Below are 20,363 nucleotides of genomic sequence, written 5' to 3'. Positions count from 1 at the left end.
GCAATGTGGAGGAAAATATCAAGACACCTGTTGGGGAAGATGTCAAATAGTATTAAAAGCTGGCAAACTCAGCTGGAGATAAAGGGTACCTTACAGGTGAAAGGCTCAGACATCTCTTTTCTTCCCAATGTTAATTAATCTACGTGCTTTGCACAGATTGGTTTTTAATGCCTTTACTTAACAACAACAAAAAAATTAACATAGCAAGATACACTCACAGATTATCTCAGTTCATGAAGCTGTATCTAAATTTTCACGTCCCCAAAGTTTCCCATACTTTTTATTTGCTCTTCAGACATTTCTTAGGCATGAGGCCAAATCGCAAAATTTGCGCTGAGCTTTCTTTCATTACTGGCACCAATGACAGGCACCACTGACACACGTTTAGATCTGGAACAATATTATCCAGTTCAAATGCAATACACTGTTGACTTGATTAACAAAAAAAATCCAACAGTTTAATTGAAAAATCCACCAAACTGTTTGAAATGAATTAAAGCAATTCATGAATTAGTATTTTAAGGAGCTTGTTAGGCATAAATGAGAGAAAAATGTGGCATACTTTATTAGATTTCGAAGAAATAATAAAACATGCCAGACTGTATTGTGTTTAATTTTGTTCTAGAGGAGATGTGGAACATATCCTTTAAAATTCTTATTTTAAGTACCAATATCCTGGTAACTAGGACAGTATAAAACAGAGATGAAGTATAACATTGAAGACTAAATAAGAATTTATACTCTGAAGTCATTTCATCTGTTAATCATTCCAAGTACTTGTACCAGAGGTAAACCTGCTAAAATGATAACCTGACAGACATCATAACAAAATTACATTTGAAAAATAATAATAATAATTAAAAAACTAGCATATAAACACAGAAAGAGCTAGGCAAATTCAGTAAAGCAGATTAAGAGTTCCAAATGACTCAAAAATGCCAAAGTTGTAACATCAAACATCCTTCCTACTACCATTTTCAAAATAATTTCCCACCTATTCTGGAAAACATTACTAATGCTGAACTTTCTGGGGCACACCCTTAGCTATTGAAACAGCTTCTGTTGGGAATGCAGGTTCAGGAGGGAGTTGTTCAACACATCCAGAAGATCAAACTCAGTAATGCTCCTAAAAGCATTTATTCGTAAGGCCATCTAGCACTTCAGCAGTTGTTTCAAGCACATTTTTTACAAAGCAAAACCACATATTGTGAAAGGGATTTAAAACCAATTGCAATAAAACAAGCAATGGGTATTTGTATTCCGCAGGGTGAGCCTGAGCAACTTTAAATCACCTTTTGTTCAGTTTGGATTGCTGATGTATCTCACATCATGGGCCAAAGTGATTTGATCTCACCATGGACTTTAGTTGGGTAGACTGAAAGATGGATTGATCTTGACAGACAATGCCCATCCCTTAGGTCCTTTCCCCTGCATAGCTATTAACTCACCTACTGCAGAAAGTTTTCCTTTGCTGAGGCCATAAAGCTGTGTAAGGGAGAGGGTCTATTTCTCTGTTTTATCTTAGGAGTTGCTGCTGTCTTGTTCAAGGGCATCATATTCTGGCTGGTTTTGTTCTTGGTCTGTAACTGCTAAAGAAGGGAGGCCCAGGCTCTCAGTTTCCTAGGGTTTAGATACACCATCTCTATCAATTTCTTCATTAATTGATGTTATCTTTAAACAAAAAAAAGCTAGTCTTCATTCTTCCTTAGTGTCCATTATGCTGATTGGCCATCAGTGTAACATTTCTTTGAGAGTTTAGATTTAAGAATTAACATAAAAGATCCTGTATTACTCAAAAATATGTTATAAATTAGCAATACACAAACCCCACCACCACCAAAATAAAGATGCCAGTTTAAACATATGCATTTTTCATTAAATTATATCCCTCCTCCCCTGTCCACTATGAGAAGATATCAAATTAAATCAGGACAAACCGTGCATACAAGCTAGTCTGCTAGCGTGGAACAGCTGGGCTGCCCCAACAGTGACAAAGAGGTCACTCTGTGAAAATACACAGTGATTACGGCAATAAAGGAAACAGCTGATGGAGGTTAGATGGTGGAAACAAGAGGGCAGCCACAACAGAAAGACAAGGTTGGAATGAAGACAGAAGGAGCATGGGAGGAGCAGGGGAAGAGCCTGCCAAAAGGCATGAGTTTAGGACACAGAGCTACAGCACGAGGGGGAAGGGAAAAGCCTTAGTGCCGAAATGGTCTGACACTTCACATCATCACGCTGTTTTCAGGTTCTTACAACTGGGGTGAACTCTGACAATTTGGCCATTTAGAAATAATTTTAGAAAGGGCAAATTTCAGAGTGCAACTATTATAAAAAACAAACAAACAAACAAACAAACAAACGAAAAAAAAAACAGCTATTCCTGCTGTGGAACAAGAATAAATTTTGGGCCACATTACTAAATTCTACTGACTTTTCTATGAAAGGTTGCAGCATCTCCTTTATAATTTAGAACAGACTTGAAAATCTGCCTGGGAAGTGAAATTGTTGGAGTGCACCTGTATTGCCCTCATGGAAACTTTGGATGAGTTCTGTGGATTTCAAAAAACAAATCCTACCCATTTGTAGACCACCACACTTCACAGCTGTATTTCTAAAGGAAACTTCATAAATTTAGCACATACCAGTGTAGGGCTGAACATGGCTTCGTCAGAAGTTTTATTTTTGAATTGCGGAATGCCAGCTTAAGTGTAAAACTCCAAATACATCACCTCTGTGGTTTCGGTGCTTGCTCTTGCCAGGTCTGAGCATCAGAGGAAGAAGGAACAGTACAAACAACACACAAGCAACAAAAAAACTTTGCACTACGGGTACAGTGACTGGAGAAAGCAGACTGGAACAAAGATTGGAAGTGTCATTGAAGGAGGCACAGAAAAGATGGAGAGAAAAATTAGGAGCAAGTAGTAAGGCTGGGGGGACTCACTGAGGAAGGCGGCTATGGATGGAGAAAGGAAATGGAAGTGGTAACATATACAAGAGACCAAATTCAAAGAATGTAAGAGACGGAAGCATGGACTGACTGCAAGGAAGGAGTTCAAAATATAGGATGAAGGAGAAGAGAGAATAATCTGAAGACAGAGTGATCCCAGAAAAAGAACTAACTGGATAAGTAGTAAGGGAAAGGAAAGGGGACAAACAAAAACAATACTAAGGCCCTGGGAAAGGAAAATGGAAATGGGGACTTCTGAGGATAAAAGCCTGGAGGCCAGGGGAGCAGGGCACAGCTACATGGGATAACGTCCTGTAGAAAAGAACCAAGACTGATTGCTAAGTGATGTGGAAGTTCAGAGGGGAGACTCAGACTGGCCAGGCAATGAGCATAAACCAGGTGAGGAGACTGAGGGATGGCAACTGGGACCAGCCAAAACAAAGAGACACACTGGGAGAAGGCAGGGCTGGTAACGGATCCAACCCAGATAACGAGTCCTCTGAGTATCAGCGTTACATTGCAAAATAAATTGGGGAAAAAAAAGGGGAAGAACTATCATGTAAGATAGGGATCTACTTCTCTCTCACACACATATACACCTGTAGTCCCAAAGCACACCATCTCTAAATTGAGACACAACTTTATGTGAACATGAATATCAAGACCAAAAATTTGAGATGCTAAGCACTATGTGGCTTCACCTCCTTCACATGCATATTTTAAACAGATTCAAATGCTGTGGACGTATTATTGAACAATAGTCATTAATTAAACTATTTTCCATATTGTTCCTCAGGTAGCCTTACTACACACTAATCAAGCCTTAGTCCACAGACAGAAGTATTTTTTTTCTTCAACATACTTTCTATCCCTCCCTTAGCACGCGATATTTCACTCTTTCACGTTAGAGAAATATCAGTTTATTTTCACCACGTTCCCATCATTTCACACCATCTAGTTGAGGTGAGACATCAACAGATGACAGTTTTTAAAGACCCTACTAAATATACGATGCACATGTGAGACCTCATGCTTCAGAGTACTTCTCGTTCCAGCTTTAAATGTTCTGATACACCACTGATTTCCCAAGTGGCTGTAAATACTCAGCTATGACTGACTCTACTGTGAGGTTTGAGGCCCAGAAGAGCATACAAAACTGACTGCATTTATAAAGTATGGTTTCAAAGATTTGGCTAGATTCTCTGAAAAACTTCGAGAAAGGCAGGGAGAAGTCAGCATACAGCCTCCTTAACCACAAGATTGACCTCTCTCTCTCCCTACACTCCCCTCATTCATTGCCTCCCTACATTTCCACAACAAATGAAACAAAAGTCTATAGACAACAGTCCCCATCCCTACGCAAACTATGGAAAATGCAGAAAGCTGGCCGAAATAACATGCTCGACAGTGAAGGGATTCTGCATTCAGTCACACACCTGACATCTGGCATTCCTTAAACCTAAGTGATTTTGGAACTGCAACAACAGTCTTTGCAATAAAGACTGGTGCATATAATATTACCTGAAATAATGCATCATTCTAGGTTTATGGAGCTATGGGTCTATTTGTTTTTTAGCTGATTTTGGTACATTCTATGTCCTCGAGATCTGTGCATTTTCTCTGGAAAATGGCCATGGATTAAGACTACTAAAATCAGTTCCCTTTTTATTCTCTATGTGAGCCAGACAGTGGTTTAGTTCATTTGTGGTATTTTCAAATTACTTTTCCTCCACCTGCATTGAAAATCACCTTGATCACTTTCTTGAGCCTTTCAACAAATCAGTACCTTTAGCCTGATCCCCGAAGGAAAGGGGCAATGAATAGGTGAGGCCAGCAGCAGCAGAAGTATTGCAGTGAGAGCTGCCAAGCAGACATACAATTCTGCAGTAGTTACTGACGTGGACAAGTAGCAGGGACCAAGACACAACCCTGTAGGCCAGCCAGATCCACTAATGCCACGTTGCTCACAGCCTACCACATTGTCCAAGACATTTTGCAGCTACCTGAGCATCCAGTGCTGCTGCATCTTGGGTTTCTTCAGGCATCTATGAGACACTGTCCTCTCATATCGATTTGTCCTAGGTGCCACCAGCTAAAGGAGTTGGGCAGCCCTGCACCTTCTGTGACAAGGAAGAGAAGGCAGTGAAAGGCAATCACCAGAGGGATAAAGAGCTCAGCTACATCGCAGGGGAGCAGAATAATAAAGCCAACAGAATCAGTCTGCTTCTGCAAACTGATTCCCCTTAGTCGAAAGAACACCGTGACCGCAGAGAAGCCAGTGGGGAACACACACGGGCATCTGTCACCGTGCCCTCCTTCCACTCATTTTCCTTCAGCATCAACCACAGCGGTATCTGAATAGTCTACACGGATCGGCCAGACACTTATCTCTACAGCTTTCATCATATTGCTTGTTGTAAAGGTATCGTGACATGGCACATCGCAGTGTGGTATAAATGACATATAAATGATAAATAGGTGACATATAAATGATAAATAGGACTGCTATTCACTGATGAGCCTAATCATTTGTACCCCTAATCTCCATTTTCCCCCACAGCCCCGGTTCCCTGGTTTTATTAAAACCCTGTGTTTGCATTCAGATCTTCCTACAAGGAGCCTAATCGCCAGACATACAGCTGTCCCACCAGTCCTGTACAGCAAGATCTATTCCACAGATCTCCGACTCCTACCAATAGCCAACACTGATGCCGAATGAACTCTCCTGAACAAAGCTATGTTTTCTTAATAATAACAGTTGTATAAACATAAGGTCTTCTCAGTTAAAGGGAAACCAACATCAAAAAGCAGTAAAACATGGAACCCTAAACCCTCCTTTCTTTGAAGAAACACGTTTGAAGCGAGGTGTTTCTAGTTATGGGTGAATGAAATGAGAATTCAGCTGCAACAAACGGACATCCAGTCCGTATGAAAGACTAATTAGATCCATCTGAGAAGCTGTGTCTAAAACTGCTTCACATATTTCAAAGGAAAGCTCTTCTAGTCTATCTTTTGAGAAGACTACATCAAAACATTTAGTCACAGCTGACGCACATCTATCCACTACAGCAGCATTATTTTTCATAAGCCATAAAAGCTACATTAAAGTAATGTTAATAATCTGCCTTACTTAAAAATTAAATTAAAGGGGGAAAAAAGCAGCAAAGAAATTTAGAGCTAAGAAAGCAACTCAAAGCAGCAACGACCCTACAGTTCCCCCCTCTGCCAAAGAATCAAGAGATCCCAAAGTAGAGTGTCACACTGAATATTAAATGTGCTGAGATTTGCTAAGAGAACAGAATTAAAGATGAAACACCATTCAGGAGCTGCAGAGTTAACTATGGCTTTTGTGGTAAAAAGCCAAGCTCTTAACATCACATTAGCATGCTTTTAAATGTATCTACTGCTACAGCTGAGCCAGCAGGAGGAGCTCACAACATTTTTTGATCTATTCACTCTACAAAATTTGGGGAGGGGGTTGGGAAGTTGGAAAGGATTTTTGAGGGTGGGGAGGAATTGGTTGGGTTTTTTCCTTTCCAGTTATGTTGGATGTGAAATCAATGGTAAAGAAAAAAATCCAACATATGCTCATGTAAGCATTGCTTTTAGAAACTAGAAAATAATTGTATGAATATTTTGGTGCAGGATCTGAAGTGTGCATGGCACACAAATGAATTGAGGACATTACTGGTACCCCAAGGAGTTTTCAATCTTACACCAGAAGACCACAGCAGGACAGCAAAGGTGGCTGCTATGCCAGAAATAAGACCTTCTGAAAAAAGAAAATTGTATGATACTGCTCTGTACCATTACAGACATTTAATTTCTATTTTACTGTTTGCTGAAATTCCTGGGACTGTTGGATCATGACCCACAGCAGAACATAGTGTCCGTTTTCATATCACAGGATCTCATGATGTGAAGCCATCTCTGTAGGTAAAACTCAAGATACAGCCAATCTTCATTAGATAATTTTTAAGTAACCACTGTAAAAACCTAGCTCCTTTTCTGCCTTCTAGGACCTATGCTTTAAAATAATGAAAATAAGCCTGCTTCTGAGACTAGGAAAATAAATATCCAAACTGACCACGCTTCCTTTTAAAGTATTTTGCTTCCTAACATTTCATACTTTTTGTTGCATTCCCTTTTCAAGCATTCCTTGTAGCCTACATACAAGTGCCAGACCATATGTTACTCCGAGTTTTACAGAACTATGAATCACCAGAAACCTGAGCATACCACAGAACTATTATAAGCAAGCTGCCCTGATACAGAGAGGAGAGCATATTATTAAAACTACAAAATTAGTTCATTACTTTTCATGTTATTTTTAGTTCTCAGCACTGTGGATATTTTCTTTATATGCCTATGAAGTACCGCATGAATAAACTAGTAAGAGGTACACAAACAAATCCACACCAATCTCTCTTTACAAAGCAAATATGCACATATTGTACTAGTCCCTTACATATACTTGTTGTTAAACTGGCATGTTATTTAAGAAAATATGCAACCCAGATACTCCGTGTTTCTCATTTTGCTTAGTACACAAACGCTCCTAATACAAGCTTAGACAAATATTACACAAGTACACTTAATATTTACCTAAGAATTTTTACCTCCAGCTTACCTAACGCTGGTCATGATTCATGAACAATGTGTCCCAGCATCTCAGGGAGATGCTCGGAGAGACTCAATTCAGCAGAGTGGAAATGCATACCAGAAACACCGAGTTCACAACAAGATACCAAGGCCAAGGCTACTTTCATTTAAAAAACACAATGTCAGCATCCACAGAAATATACCAATTAAAGCACCTGCCCCACAGAGTCAGAACATGAGGTTCAGGGCTCTCCTCAGATTGAAGGGTTCAAGCCCGCAGCTTCTCCCCCAGGAGAAAATGTCCCCACACATCAGAACAGGATGTGCAATCTCTACCCTTCCTGCAGAAATCTGCCACTGTGCAGAAAGAAGTGTAGGATCCATAAAGCCACAGAGCCAGCCAACAAGTATTAATGTAGCCCAGTAATAAAGGCAGCATTTTGCAAGGGTGGGAATCGGGGGTTTGGTCTTGCTACAGTGTTATCTTACACATACCTCATTAAAATGCCATTATACAAACCATTTAAGTCTCAGAAACAAAAAAAATGCTTTGGATTTGAACCTGAAATAAAAGAGGAATAAAAACTGGTGGCAGAATCTAGACTAAGCTGTTCACATTACACTACATGCTGGTGATCAAGGAGAAAAACTTAGGATTTTTTTTTTAAATGGTTCAGATATGTCCAAAAGTTAATGGCTAGTCAGCATGAAAAAGAAAAGACCAGCTAAGCTGGGGGAATACAGAGGGAAAAGTGAAGTGTGCATTCCCTTCGTTCTTGTCTTCTGTACACAAAATGGTGGGAGGGCAGAGGTGAACAAAAGTTGGTCACACTGGCACCCAAAACTGGACTCCACCCTTTCTAAGCCCTTTTCCCTAAACCATGTCCAATTTTCTTCAGTTAATGAAAACCTCAGACAACATGCTGTTGAACAAAGTACTATAATTCAAAAGATCAGGAAATCAATTTATTGTTCTTCCAAGTTGAATTACAGTGCATACTTTTAGGCATAATATAAGCAGGAATATATGTAGCTAAGAAATGCCGAGCTGCATTAGACATTAATATGTTTTACTGTCTGGGGAGGAAGGAATTACTTTTCTACACTTTTTGAGCAGATTAAATAAGGGTATGAATAACAGGACAGCAACCCTGAAATGTGAATATCATGGAACTCTTTTAGAGATCTACAAATGAGACAAAGTTAACTACACAGTGCAAGCAACAGGTAGGTAGAAGAAAGCATCTAGTTGATGTCAGGAGATATGCTTTGCTAAATAGTTTCATTATCTATGCTATTTGTTAAATAGTACATTAAAATAAAATCAGTGAATTTAGATTAAATTTGAGTCCAAACAGTCTACCTGAACTACGATGAGCAACCTCTGGCACTCAAGACACTATTTGGCATTATATTAAATGCTATGCAAAACCAGCAGTGGCGGAGTAGTACATCTATCATGAAATATTTTCCTTAACTCCTAACTAAGCAACAACCTATAGAACTTAGTAATGACAAGTTTTGTTCACACAACTGCATGTGTATTGCAAAGCAGAGTATGTGTGCTATTGCACAAATAGAATGCAAACTACTCTGAAAAAGACAGGAAAAGTGTTCTGCTTATAACTTAAAGATCATGCAACTGATCTGCCCCCTACACTTGTGCCTTTACTTCTACATTTTCCCTTCATTCAAGCTAACACAGGATGTCAGAATAAAAGTATATTTTATTCCATTCATATAACAATATAGTATATATGACATTCCATTAGATGATGATATATATTTGTAAGTAGTACAACAGCAAAATCTTCATTTACTTCTGTAGGGGATATGTGTTAACTTATATATTTCCTGGCTACCTCTCCTTACTACTTGAATTCTTACAGGTATTTGCATTTCATTCTTATGGACACAGCTCTCACATTTCTTTTATATGACCAATTAGTTGTATGTTATTATGTGCCTGAAGCATACCAGAAGTGTAAAATACTAGTTGTAATAATTCTGGTATTTTATTGATTCTCTTAAAAAGGTCATTAATTTTATACTGATAGAGCTGGAAAACATTCTTCTTCTGTATGGACTACTGGAAAGACGGAACAGAATATGCACTGGGTTATGATCCTGCTCCATTCACATTTGTATTTAATGAATTAAATGTGGATTAAGTTTGCTTACAGCAACTTTCTTTATCATTGCTCTGATTTTACATTATACCACTCCTTTTTATACTTGATGCCTTGCATACTTCAGCTACATCTAGCTTGACTTCAGGGTGATATTCCCTCTTAAGCATTTTTCCTCCTTGAAGAGGATTTATAAAACAGAGATAATATTTCCTAAAGTAATTTTTAAAATCAACTTACATCTCAGCCATAAAATTTGCGGCATATGAATACAGCAGAATTCTTCTACTTAATTGTATATTATATTTCAATTTGAAATGAAAGTTTAATCATAACTAGATAACGTGAATTCACTAATTTAAAGCATACAAATAACTAGTTAACCACTCTATGCTAATGATACAGGATGAATTCAAATAATGACTAATGCCTTAGATCTGTATTTTTACACTTTCATTTACATACTAAACAATACGTTTTCTTTTGAAAATATTAAAAGGTACACAAGACAATTTCCCACCTATACAGATATCTAATAAATTCTTTACTTCCTGTGGAAAAAAAGATATGAAAAAAAACATTCATTTTCCCTGAAAACAAATTTAAACATTCATTAATCAGTTTTTCATCTGGCTGAGTAACCATCACAAAATTTCCACAGAGATTTCATGTCAGTATTATATTTACTTGTTCTTAAATTTGAATTTAGGAAGCGATCCAATATTTTGTGAAAATGGTAGCCCATTCCAGTAGTAATCTAAAAAAAAGTAATTAAGCTTTCTCTAGTCCTCTTACTCAGTTTGACCTACACAGGCCCCTTTGGAAATATATCAAATTTCCATTTTCTCAAAGTAACTTCTGAACTATTTCACCTTATGCTTTTTTCTTTTTTTTTTTTTTTTTTTCTTTTTTTGAAAAAATAAACAACTTTCATTCACCACAACTTCGGTGATAAGAAGCTACTTTATAAGTGAAAACATCTGGAAATTCTTTGTCAACTGAACAGACTGGGAGATGAATACAACTGGCCTGGGAAGGTATGCATCTATTACTGAACTGAAGAACCCTAAGAGAAAAGGCTGAGAAAGGGCTGTTTTTAAACATGAAAAAGAATGACAACAATTACTTGCAGAGAAATCACGCAAATCGGCAATAACAAATTCTCAGCACAGAGGATTCCTCTTCTATAACAAAAGATCAGAAAATGGACTATGCCAAAAGGGTTTTCAAGAATGCAGTTTACTGCATAAAATATAGACACAAATGCTTCGTTGAACCCCGCATACCTTTTTGTATGTCCTCATCCTATACACAGATCAATGAACTTCAAAGAAAAGGAATCGTGTCTGTCACCTAAAGTGCAATTACTTACTGCCTGTATTTGCATTTGAGCTTTTGGATTCATCCATGGTGTTTGTGAAAGCAGAGAGTTGTAGCCAAAATATTATGATGACCATCCATCCCTTTTCTACCACCCCCTCTGCCCAAAAGATACTAAATCAAACCATTCTTTAGCTGTCTAATTTGGATAACATTTTTAACAAAGAACTATAACTGAAGAATATTGAAGGAAGGAAAGAAGGTGGGTTATAGCAGTGAAAAGATTGTGCTGAGTCAGGTAATTATTTATCTTTCCATCTTGTTTCAATCACCAAACCCTTTACTTTGTGATGGGAAAATAACACAGTGGTGAATCCAATAAATTGAACCATATTATTGGATTCCTGGTCCAATATATTTATGATCTCCCTTGCTTAGGCCACTTACATTCTTAACTATCATTTTTATTGCACGTTTTAATGGTATTACTTCACTGAATGACCATTCACTACATGAAGTTAGAATCACAGGATGGTTTGTGTTGGAAGGGACCTTGAAAATAACCCAGTTCCAACCCCTCTGCCAGGAGCAGGGACACCTCCCACTAGACCAAGCTGCCCAAAGCCCCATCCAACCTGGCCTTGAACACCTCCAGGGATGGGGCATCCACAGCTTCTCTGGACAACCTGTTCCAGTGCCTCACCACCCTCAGAATGAAGAATTTTCTCCTAATACATAATCTAAATCTACCCTTTTCAAGTTTAAAGCCATTCCCCCTTGTCCTATCCCTATACTCCCTGACAAAGAGTCCCTCCCCAGCTTTCCTGTAGCCCCCTTTAGGTACTGGAAGGCCGCTATAAGGTCCGCCTGGAGCCTTCTCTTGTCTAGGCTGAACTACTCCAACTCCCTCAGGCTGTGTTCACAGGAGTGTTGCTCCAGCCCTCTGATCATCCTCATGGATCATCCTCTTATCTGGACTCACTCCACTAGGCCCATGTCCTTCTTGTGCTGGGGGCCCCAAAGGTGAACACAGCACTCCAGGTGGGGTGTCACAAGAGCAGAGCAGAGAGGGAGAATCACCTCCCTCAACCTGCTGGCCATACTTCTTTTGATGCAGCCCAGGACATGGTTGGCTTTCTGGGCTGCAAGCGCACATTGCCAGCTCCTGTTGAGCTTCTCATCCATCAACACTCCTAGGTCCTTCTTCACAGGGCTACTCTCAATCCATTCTTCGCCCAGCCTGTATTTATGCTTGCCCCGGACAAAAATTCATCCAAAATGCAGAAGGTCAGGTTAAGGCTGTCAATGACACTGAATTCCTATACACACCAATGACTAGGGGATGCCCTCAACATTGCTGGAGAGAGCAGCTCCCACCCAGTGTTTTAGCAGATGCTCTCCACACTGGCTGCGAGCAGCCAGGAGTGGGAGTCTGCAAATAGGCAACAAAGCCACCAAAACATGGGTCCAGAGCAACCCTGGTGTTTGACATCTGGCTCTGAAGGACTGAGTACATTCCCTTCAAATATTTCAGATGTGTTCGAATAGCACAATTCAGTATCAAGCAGGGAAACCACACATCAGCCAGGTTTGCTCAGTATATGCAGATTCCCATTTAATTTTGCATCTCCCACCCTTTAGTACTCTGCAGAGCATTCAGGGTTTGTAAAGAAAGAGCAGATTCCTTCACAAACATAACTATATTATGCCTTTGTATTGATAAAATCTGTTAATAAAAACATTTCATAAACAGCCTGACAATAGAAAAGGGTAAGATGAAAAAGATTCCTGTCTGAATTTGGAATAAAAAAGATGTTCCAGAGTTTGATGAAGGGATGCTTCTGGGCTGTTTGTTGCTGGTTTACATTAGTCTTATGTAAAGGAGGTAATTCCTCCCTCTTTCAATTTTTATTTTAGTAGTAATCTCATTTTTTGGTCTAAAAGTAGTAATTTTGATTTTCATTGATAAAAGGAAAAGTTGTAAGTTTAAGAAGAATACTGACCAAAGACTGTCCTCCAAAAAACTAATTAGATATGTAGATATGACAAGCAGTTTGTAGCAATTAATACATAAGAGAAGTAACACAGAAAAAGAATAAATCACATTTACATGAATTTACTTGGAGAGTTCTTGGTACAAAAGAAAGCAGATCTCAAAGTTGTTCCGTTTTAATTCTCAAGTCAGGTCATTAAAAGCTTTTTAATGCTAAATTGTTTGCTATTATGTTGATAGGGTGTCACCAGAAACAACTGCCTGATATTGAAAATACTAGGACACTAATTTTATTTAAATTTAAGTATTAGCATATTAGTTGCTGGCTTCATAATCATAATAGAATTATTTCTATTTTTAAAAGAAAAAATATCAACTTAGGATTCACAAAAGCTTTTAGTCTCTATTGGAAACAAGAAAACTAATTTGTTGTTGTTTTCACTGCTTCAAGCAAACAATATTGCTCACACTTGACCACTTATCGTTCAAGTCCGTCAGCTTGGGGAAGCAAGGCCCCTAAAGTGGCCTAAAATCAGCCCACATCGAAGACCTTTGTTACAAATAAAGCAGTTGAAAACAGATGGTTCCAGAACTTAAAATCCTGAAAAATAAAGAGCAGCAAAGAGCAGTTAACACTGCACAATTCATTAAGATTCTTGTGATAAAGGAAGAAAACCACAGATGACCCATAGACCGGGATGCTGCCGAATGATCTGCTCGCAAACAGCAGGAACCACGGAGAAGCCTGCTGCTCACACTCCCTACGCAGAGAGCAAAGCACTGCACACTGTGAGGTGGTGAGGTTTCAGCTGGTGAGAGCAGAAGAGTTAAGGCAAAAAGAAAGGAGTCACTGCTGGAAAGGTCCCAGTGGTAAACAAAGTAAATCAGAATGCGAACACTGCTGCTGCAAGGCACAGTTTGCAGCAGGAGCAAACTTCTGAAGGGGAATGCGAAGGTGGCCCTCCCACTGGGCGCTCGAACTGCTCCACGGATTCAGCTATCTTTGTCGCAAGCCACAAGGGAACACAGCCCACAAAGTCAGGAGCCCGTGTCACACCAACTTCATAGTGAAAAGTAAATGCAGAAGTTCAAAAAGTGAGGCTTGCGTTTTTGACAGAAAAGTTAATAAAGAAGACTTCGAGTCTTCCCTTTTTATTTCTTATAGTATGTTATACCTCCTAATCAGAAACAAGATTTCTCATTCCTAGTCTTAGACTTTTCTTAAGTCAATTGCTTTCCTGTTTTAAAGTTTTGAATTATATTAGAGAAGATTTTTGACTGTGATTTGCTCTATTCTCTTGTCTGCAGCACAATCCCATAAGAACCCCAGCAAATAAAAAGAAATATTAATAAAGAATAGCAAGTTGTCTATTTGTCCAGTAACAAGGAGAAATAACTGTAACCGAACAATCTTGGGATTCAAAGACAGTTACCTGCTTTGTAAAAACCCAAGCTTAGGAGTTATTTTTAATACTTGATGCCCTAAGGTTGAAGTGACATAGACTATATGGTCATTGCGAAATCCACCTACTGTCATTTATTTCACCAGCTAAGGAATTTTCCAGACAAACAAATAAGGAATTCTCTCTTCCCAGGATTGATAAAGAGGCTGAGTTAGGGTAGAACCAAAACACACTTCTGGCTCCAGTCCCTTTATTTCAACCTTTTGGCCACACAGCCACACTACCCCACACCCATACTCCTCCTCCCTTTTGCTTTTCTACCCCTTCACCTGTGGTGCTGTAGGGTGCAGAGCTACCCAGGAGTGCTCCTGTCTTGTAACCTAACAGTGAGAGGTAAAACCAGGAGACTACTGCAGGGCTGCAAGGAGATGAACAGGACCTTTGCAGGACCCTTGCTCCCCTCTGGGCCCTGGTGGGAATCCTGCAGAGCATTGCTTGCCCACAGTGATTTTCATACTGGAGAAAAGTAGCAAAGGAGGCCCAAATTACTTTGGAAGACAAAGGAATTTACAAAAGCAAACAAGAAAAATAACTATTCACTCGTGCCTAGTCCATTAATGCCAGACCACTTGATTATATTGGAGGTGTTACAGTTTGAATAACAAACTGAAGCATTAGAGATCAGACTCCAAATATGCTGTGTTAAAATGGGCTAAATGTTCCTACATTTAGGTAGGAACAATTCACTGTATGTTAATAATTGGTAGCAGCAAAAACATTACGTTTTCATCATCCTTTCTCAGAGTTAGCACATCTTGGACAGACACAATGCAGCTTACATCCGCTGCTCAGGAAACTAGGACTGACTCATATATGAGCTTATATTTTCAGTTACCTTCAAAATCAATAGAGACAAAAGCACAGAAGAATGCTTACGCCTCTCCTCTGTCTGTAAACTTTCCTTAGTTTGACTTAAAAAAAATACCTTTACTAAATTTAACCAAGCAAGTCTAGCCTAGGTATCTATATGAAACTGAAGTAAGTCACTCAAAAATATGTGTGCGTGCAATCCTCGCAAGCAAAGGCCACCTTGTACTTCCCTCATAGCTGCTGCAGACTGAGTGCTGTTAGATAGTGATGTTGTGACAAAAAGGTGAGAAGGCTGGGGCAATGACTGCTCCTGGCAAGAGCTATCTGCCACACAAACCAGTGCCAGTCTAAATTGGGCTGAAACCTGGCAGGGATGTTTTGTTGTCTAAGCAATGGGTTGTATTCAAGTTTGCAGGATACCTAGGACATTATATAAATTCAATTAACTCAGTAAAAAGCTGTGTGCAGATATGGCCTTAGCTCCCAAAGCACAACTCCACACGTGGGGTGAGTGTCACAGCCATGGAGCTATGTGCTATGCACTGAGTAAGAAGTTGTGTTCTAGACCTTCTGGAATTCTTTCTAAGAGGAATCAAGATGACAGCTAAAATGACCTCCACATTTTAAACTTCAAGTAGTATATTTGCAAGACAGAATTTTAAAAAGTACTGACTACAAGTGCTGATCTTGTCTACATCATTTCTTTCCGTGCATCTATGAAGCATATGGACAGAAAGTGTTCCTGGTCTCTACTCACACTCTTCTCTCAAATTCATCAGGAGTATGTGTGAAATACAGTGTGACAGAGATAGAGGTAGTGTTAAAAAATAAATTTAAGTGAAAATTACCACCTAAAAACATAATTGACTTAAACTGTCATTTAAATATCCTTTTTGAAAAAAACAAATCTTGTGATTTTGAACATCACGACGATAACAATATCATGGAGCAGATGTTGCAGAACATTCTTCAGTAAAGACTGGCAAGAACAGTGAACAGCTGTCAGAGACAGATAAAGAAACCTGAGGTTCCTCACACTCCTGTATTTCAATGATTCTAAGAAAAACTGACTTCTTCAGGCTCCTTTGAAAACTTCTGCCTAAGAGTCCACAGGTATTATGCAATTCAACTGTCTATTTTTAAAAAACTGTTTGATTATGGAATTACCATCAATGGACTTAAGAAGTAATTCTCTCTATGTATCTACTGTCTCAATACAATTCAACCAGCTTGCATCTTGGCCTTGATCTACTGAACAGCTGAACTACTGAACACAGCATTACCATTGAAATATTGTCTTTCATGTTGACAATATTAAGTGTTTAAGTAATTATCTTAAAATATTTGTAAAACAATAGTTAATACATATGCATCTGAAGTGATCTGGGCATATATCTTGAAATACTGGCATTTTACTATGCCTGCATGCAGTTTTACCACTGAGGTGCTGAATAATTCCATTCCAATATGATTATATATTCAACTTGCTCAGTTCTTTGATTTGTTTTTTTAATCACTAACTTAAGCTAATGTAGTGTTTCTCAACATTGCAGTTATTTTCTTGCTCTTAAATATTTACAACGGAAACACACGGCCTCACTTCTAAACAAGACACAAAACAGGGTTGTTAATTAGAAAAGTAATTTAAGAAACAAGTGGATAACAAATGTTCCATAGACACAGGAAGAGAAAAATCTTTGTACACTAGTACTACTTAATTAACATAACGAGTCTTGTTTTGTAATTCATGGTTATGTCCACTAAAGACAAAGCAAACAGCTAGTTTGGTCACTGAACAGATAGAGAATTGCAATAAGAGTCAAGGATAACATACATTGTTTCAATGCATCAAATTTCTTGGAAAATGAGCAGAACTTACAGAAAATGATGAGCCATCCTTTGAAACTGCAACAGGGTAAATTCCATCTCCTAGATGCACAGAAAGCTCCCAGCTACTTCTCTTTGATTTAGCAATAGGAATTCTAAAAAAGAAACAGACAGAAGAATTTTTAACAGAGATTTCATGCTTCTCCCATTTTAACCAGAAGCGCTTTCCTCATAGGATGGTCATGAAGGATATAAAACATCATTAATCTATAGACACAGTTGGAGATCATACTTGAAAAAAATATTGGATACATTTTTCTGTCAAATGGTGTATGAGGAGAAAATATACTCTACTTTCTTTCTAGACTTGCCTTGACACACTGGGTATGCTGATAGAGTTATAGGAGGCTCTTGAATACAGCCAGCACTCGCTACAGAATTAGTTCAAACAGGATGAAAAGCAGATGAGAAAGTGGGTTGGCAGAAGAATAGCAACAGCAATAGCTGCAGCATTATTTCTAAGGGCAAAATATAATCACTATTCCCTTCATCTCATCCTCAGTAAACCTTAATTAAAGTCCAATTAGACACAAAAGATTCAGCCAAACCATTAATACACATAATTTTATAATTAATGTACATTTTAACAGCATTTCATCCACAGAGTCCTTCAAAGCAAACAGAAAAATAATGGTTTATCACAACCCATGTGCGGCATTATACCTCTTCCTGCAGCACTCTGTGGCTGCATCAGTTATCAGGTAATACAAGAACCATGAATCTTTACAACTTCAGATTAAAGAAGCTCACCTGACAACAAGGCAATCAGACCTGAAATATAATTCTTGCTAATTCAGGGTGAAATAAGTGATTGCCAGATATTTTATTTAAAATGTATAACTTTGATTTTTTTCCCTCATCCTAGCTTCCCAAGTCTCTTCAACTTTGTACTTCAACTCCGTACTTACTACAACTTACTACCTATCCTATTTCAGCGCAGCCTTCGATCTCTTAAAAGATGGAACTATGGTTTTTTGGATTGTGTCACATGCAGTCTGCTAAGGATTCAAGTGCCCAGTGAACATCATCTCACCCAAAGGAAGTGCTCAGCTTGTCTGTGGAATCCACAGGGAGAAGCACCTGAGAGACCTCCAGAGGCCACAGGAGGAGAAGCTTTCTGCCTAAGCTCCGGCTTCCTCAACACTGCAGTTATTTTCTTGCTCTTAAACATTTACAATGGAAGCATAAGGCCTCACTTCATTTAATATAGAGACCATTGTCAAAACACATCTGAGGAAATGTCTATAGCTTATTGGATGCAATGACACTTCTCAGCACCTCGTCTTAAAATTCCTTTATGTCACCAAAACATTGACACTGGCTGATAGGAAACACTACAGACACTGGAGTTCCTGAAGGAGAGGAACTGAGGAATTTCCTTGACAGGTAGCAGGCGGAGAGATATTTTCATTGCATTTCCTGGCATCAGAGCACTAGGAGTAAGGAGGAATGTAAGAGGTTATTGACGGAACCTGGTTAAATTCTAGATAGTATTCTATTAAAATAAACAACGAGATTCAGTAGTTTATAGCAACTTCATATTTCTTGTATAAGTGGTAAGACCTCATCTCAAACACAGCTTAGTAGATCTGCTTCATTGGTGGCATGAGATTCCTTATAACCCTGCTGGCATGGCTCTGCTTCATATTGCATTTGACTGGAAGTGACCTCATGGGTCTGGCCGCTGGCCATCAAAGGAAAGACAGTCTTGTTCTCCAGCAGGGATTATTTTTGTTCGGGCCTGTCTTGCTGAGCTTTGTCAAGTGTATCTCCAAACAGGATGCATGCCTCTTGAAAGGCATGGCTATGATCACTGCTTTTCCGGGGTTTCAAACTGCCCCACAGGCATATAATTCCTCTCTCTGCAACACTGGTGGTCAGGAGGGCAAGGTCCAGAGCTGTATCTAATACCAAAGTCCACTGCAAGTTGTACATCCCTCCTGGAATTGCTGGATCCTCTCACATTTTTCAGCTTTGCTAACCAAATGCCTCTGGCTTTTTAACTGTAATCTACGGTTGTACTCACTAAGATGGATACGTACGGTATTAATTGTTCTCATAAGAATTCTGCTTTTTCTTCATTATATCAAATTCCTTTCAAATAAATTACTTTGTAGTAATAGACTCCATTTTAATGGGATTGAGGGATTTGTTGTCTTAGATTCACTGGTATTTGTGTGTGTGTGTGTTTTGTTGTTGTTTTTTTGTTGGCTGGTTTTATTTTGTTTGTTTTTGTGTGTAGTTTGTTGGTTTTTTTTTTAAGGATCACGAAGTTCAAAAGTAAGGATCAAAGTCCAATCCAACTTTCTTGGCTGTCAACAGGTTGAAAGCTGATCCAGTCTGTGAACTACTTTAAAAATGCCAAAGTTTTTATCAGGCTAAGAAAGGGGGCTTGGGTGTTTTGTTTGTGGTTTGGTTTTTCGAATGTATGCAAAGTCCAAGTGAAGGAGAAATAGCCACTCTGTTCTCGGGCAAATTTGCTTCCTTAGCTGAGAACTCTTCTAAGCCCTCCAAAGAGAAAACATCAGGGCTTCTGAATATGTTATCCACTAGTTGATATAAAACTCCCGAATTTCTGGCTGCTTTCAAAGATGTAACTTTAAAAATTCTACACACCGAGCTAAAATCTGAGGTATTCTAGTTACAGAAAAAATGCTGGAAGACAAAATAGTGTCATTTTTACCATTATTAAAAAGGCCAAGTATCTAAGCTGCTTTCACCCCAACCTCAGACTCAGAATCACGGGATTCAACATGTCCTCTCCTTCTTCCAGCTCTAGCATATGAAACATGAAAGAAATGACTCTGTGCGTGGAGATCATTGGCTGCAGGAACAAGCACAAGTTTAGCAGCAAGATGGGTGCTGGGTGAACAGGAAGCGGGGCCACAGAGAACCGTGTGTTGTTTCCCCTTGCTAGCATTATACGCAAGGAGAGGAAGAGAACAAACAGAGCACAGCCAGGACGAGGGTGAGAGGAGGGCACAATGAACTCCTCTTCCATGCAGTCTTCTCTGAGCTGCCTTCCAAAGGGAAGCTACCACGAGCAACAGGGGCACATACAAAGAGGAAGGTGGATGACGTGGCTCTGAGCCATAAAGGTATTAAGCCAAACCATGTAAATTATAAAAACCTGTATGGTGTGAGAAGCAAAACAGCATCATTTGCCTGCTTAGTTGTTTGTTTATTTTCCATCTCTGTCACTATTTGTT

The 20,363-nt window shown here is 39.0% G+C and overlaps 1 protein-coding gene across 4 annotated transcripts in view; it reads right to left on the bottom strand.

The window, feature by feature from the left end:
• Positions 1–20,363, bottom strand: part of PCCA (propionyl-CoA carboxylase subunit alpha) — a 286,474-nt gene that overhangs the window by 97,468 nt on the left and 168,643 nt on the right. For all 4 annotated transcript variants that reach the window (XM_084505549.1, XM_084505552.1, XM_084505550.1 and 1 more), the window contains one exon: positions 17,147–17,249. In XM_084505549.1, coding sequence (XP_084361675.1) covers positions 17,147–17,249 — 103 coding nt within the window. The remainder of the gene's footprint in view (positions 1–17,146; positions 17,250–20,363) is intronic.

This window comes from Aythya ferina, assembly GCF_964211825.1.
Source record: "Aythya ferina genome assembly, chromosome: 1".
NCBI lineage: Eukaryota > Metazoa > Chordata > Aves > Anseriformes > Anatidae > Aythya > Aythya ferina.
This window is presented reverse-complemented; position numbering and strand designations above follow the sequence as displayed.